This window comes from Austrofundulus limnaeus, unplaced genomic scaffold (assembly GCF_001266775.1).
Source record: "Austrofundulus limnaeus strain Quisiro unplaced genomic scaffold, Austrofundulus_limnaeus-1.0 Scaffold547, whole genome shotgun sequence".
NCBI lineage: Eukaryota > Metazoa > Chordata > Actinopteri > Cyprinodontiformes > Rivulidae > Austrofundulus > Austrofundulus limnaeus.
This window is the reverse complement of record NW_013952949.1, coordinates 305,390-307,040: the sequence shown is the minus strand read 5'-3', so window position 1 is coordinate 307,040 and position 1,651 is coordinate 305,390. Positions and strand designations below refer to the sequence as shown.

Genomic DNA, 1,651 nt, shown 5'->3' with positions numbered 1-1,651 from the left:
GTATTTTTACAGTCTTTATTTTACAGTTAAAATGTATGTTTATTAAATAAAATCTAATGTTACAACTAATCGGGGATCCCTTTAAATGTAATTTCATTGTGCTCTGTACATTGACAATAAAGGCATCATCAATCAATCCAATAGTAACTCTCACAAAAGACAGTGATTTAACCTGGGGTGTTGGAGTCGCTGTACTAAAACATGGCTCTTTTATTTTCTTCATTACAGTCCAATGTCGTACAGCAACAGTCCACAGCAGCTGAGCCCGGTCACCGTGTCCCACTCCCCCTCAGCAGGGACGCCAAACCACCACCGAGGAGCTCTGCAGGGGGATCTCAGGGACATGATCAGCATGTACATTCCTGGACCAGGAGGGGATTCCTCTGACCCTGCAACTGCACAGAGGAGCTACGCCAGTGTCCAGCAGCACTACCTCACTGGAACCGTCCCACTCACACACATCTAGGACTGCAGTGGGATTCTGGAGGTGGGCTGGGGTGTGAAGGAGCTGACATGAGAATCAGGTGGGAAATGCAGCAGGGTCACATGATGTTGGAAAATCTTCAAGGGACAAATCCTCAGATTTGTTTGATTTATGATTTGTTCCTCATTGACCCGTACTAAAGGAGACTTCACTCTCAGGTTTGTGCTTGATAGGAAAGGGATTGGTTCTTCACTGGATCCTGAACCACTGCAGTCACAAGCAGCCTTGATTACAGACCTTTCAGTGCTTAGTCCAACTCATTTCCTCTTGTGCACATCTTGTTGATCTGAGGAACATCTTAAAACCAACAGACTATGTAATTCAAAGAACCAAGACAAACTACCTGAGGACTGCCGTTACCATCTCAGCCTGTGGCTGCCTGATCACCTGAAGTCTTCCAGAAAACAGCTTGTTTCTTCTGTATCTGCTCTTTGATTATGAAGATGATTATGAATGGTGTCAACAAATAAAATGCACAACCTGGGAACTTTTTAAAATGAATTTTATGTCTTGAATTTATGCCAGTTGAAGTTCTGGGGGCTGATTTTTAAACGGCACCAGTGGGACCATATGTGCTTCTTACACAGGAACCAGAACTGTGGAAACATCCAAACTGCATCATCATGCAGGAGGTCTGTTCACCCTTTCTGTGCCGCTGCTTGTAGCAGTTTTGTTTTTGCCATAGTTGTAGATTAGATTTTTGCGTGTTTATGTACAGTTGTTTATTTTCAGACCATGTGTATGATTCTTTGTTTTTAGTCAGCAGTTTTATTCATTTTCTATATTGAAATGTTTTCTATAATCTGTTCAGCAAAACTGAATGGTTGATTTTGATTCACTGATGATTTAAGATGAGTTATTTTCTGAACCTTTACAAAAAGGTTTTTGGATGAATTTTTTTTTTTTTTTGGGTGAGAAAACATTTTTTTTACAACTGCAGATATATATATTTTTTGTGTGTTTCATGCTGCAAAAACTCATTGGATGTAATTGACTGTTATTACARGCCCAGAGCTTCCCAAATATGCACTGGAAACAAATGGGTTCATAAATCTTTTGCTAACAGCACTCTAAAAATGAAATGTTGGATTTACTTAACCATGTTATGTGACCTGGTTCCACTTAACTGAGTTGAGTAAATTCAAAGCAACATACTCATGTTCTTTG

At 40.1% G+C, this 1,651-nt stretch overlaps 1 protein-coding gene across 1 annotated transcript in view; it reads left to right on the top strand.

Annotated features, from left to right (window-relative positions):
• sox19b (SRY-box transcription factor 19b) overlaps positions 1-981 on the top strand; it is a 14,483-nt gene extending 13,502 nt beyond the window's left edge. Inside the window, exon 2 of the mRNA XM_014026354.1 lies at positions 229-981. Within this exon, the coding sequence (XP_013881808.1) occupies positions 229-466 (238 nt within the window). The 3' untranslated portion in view covers positions 467-981. The remainder of the gene's footprint in view (positions 1-228) is intronic.
• The last annotated feature ends 670 nt before the right edge of the window (positions 982-1,651 follow it).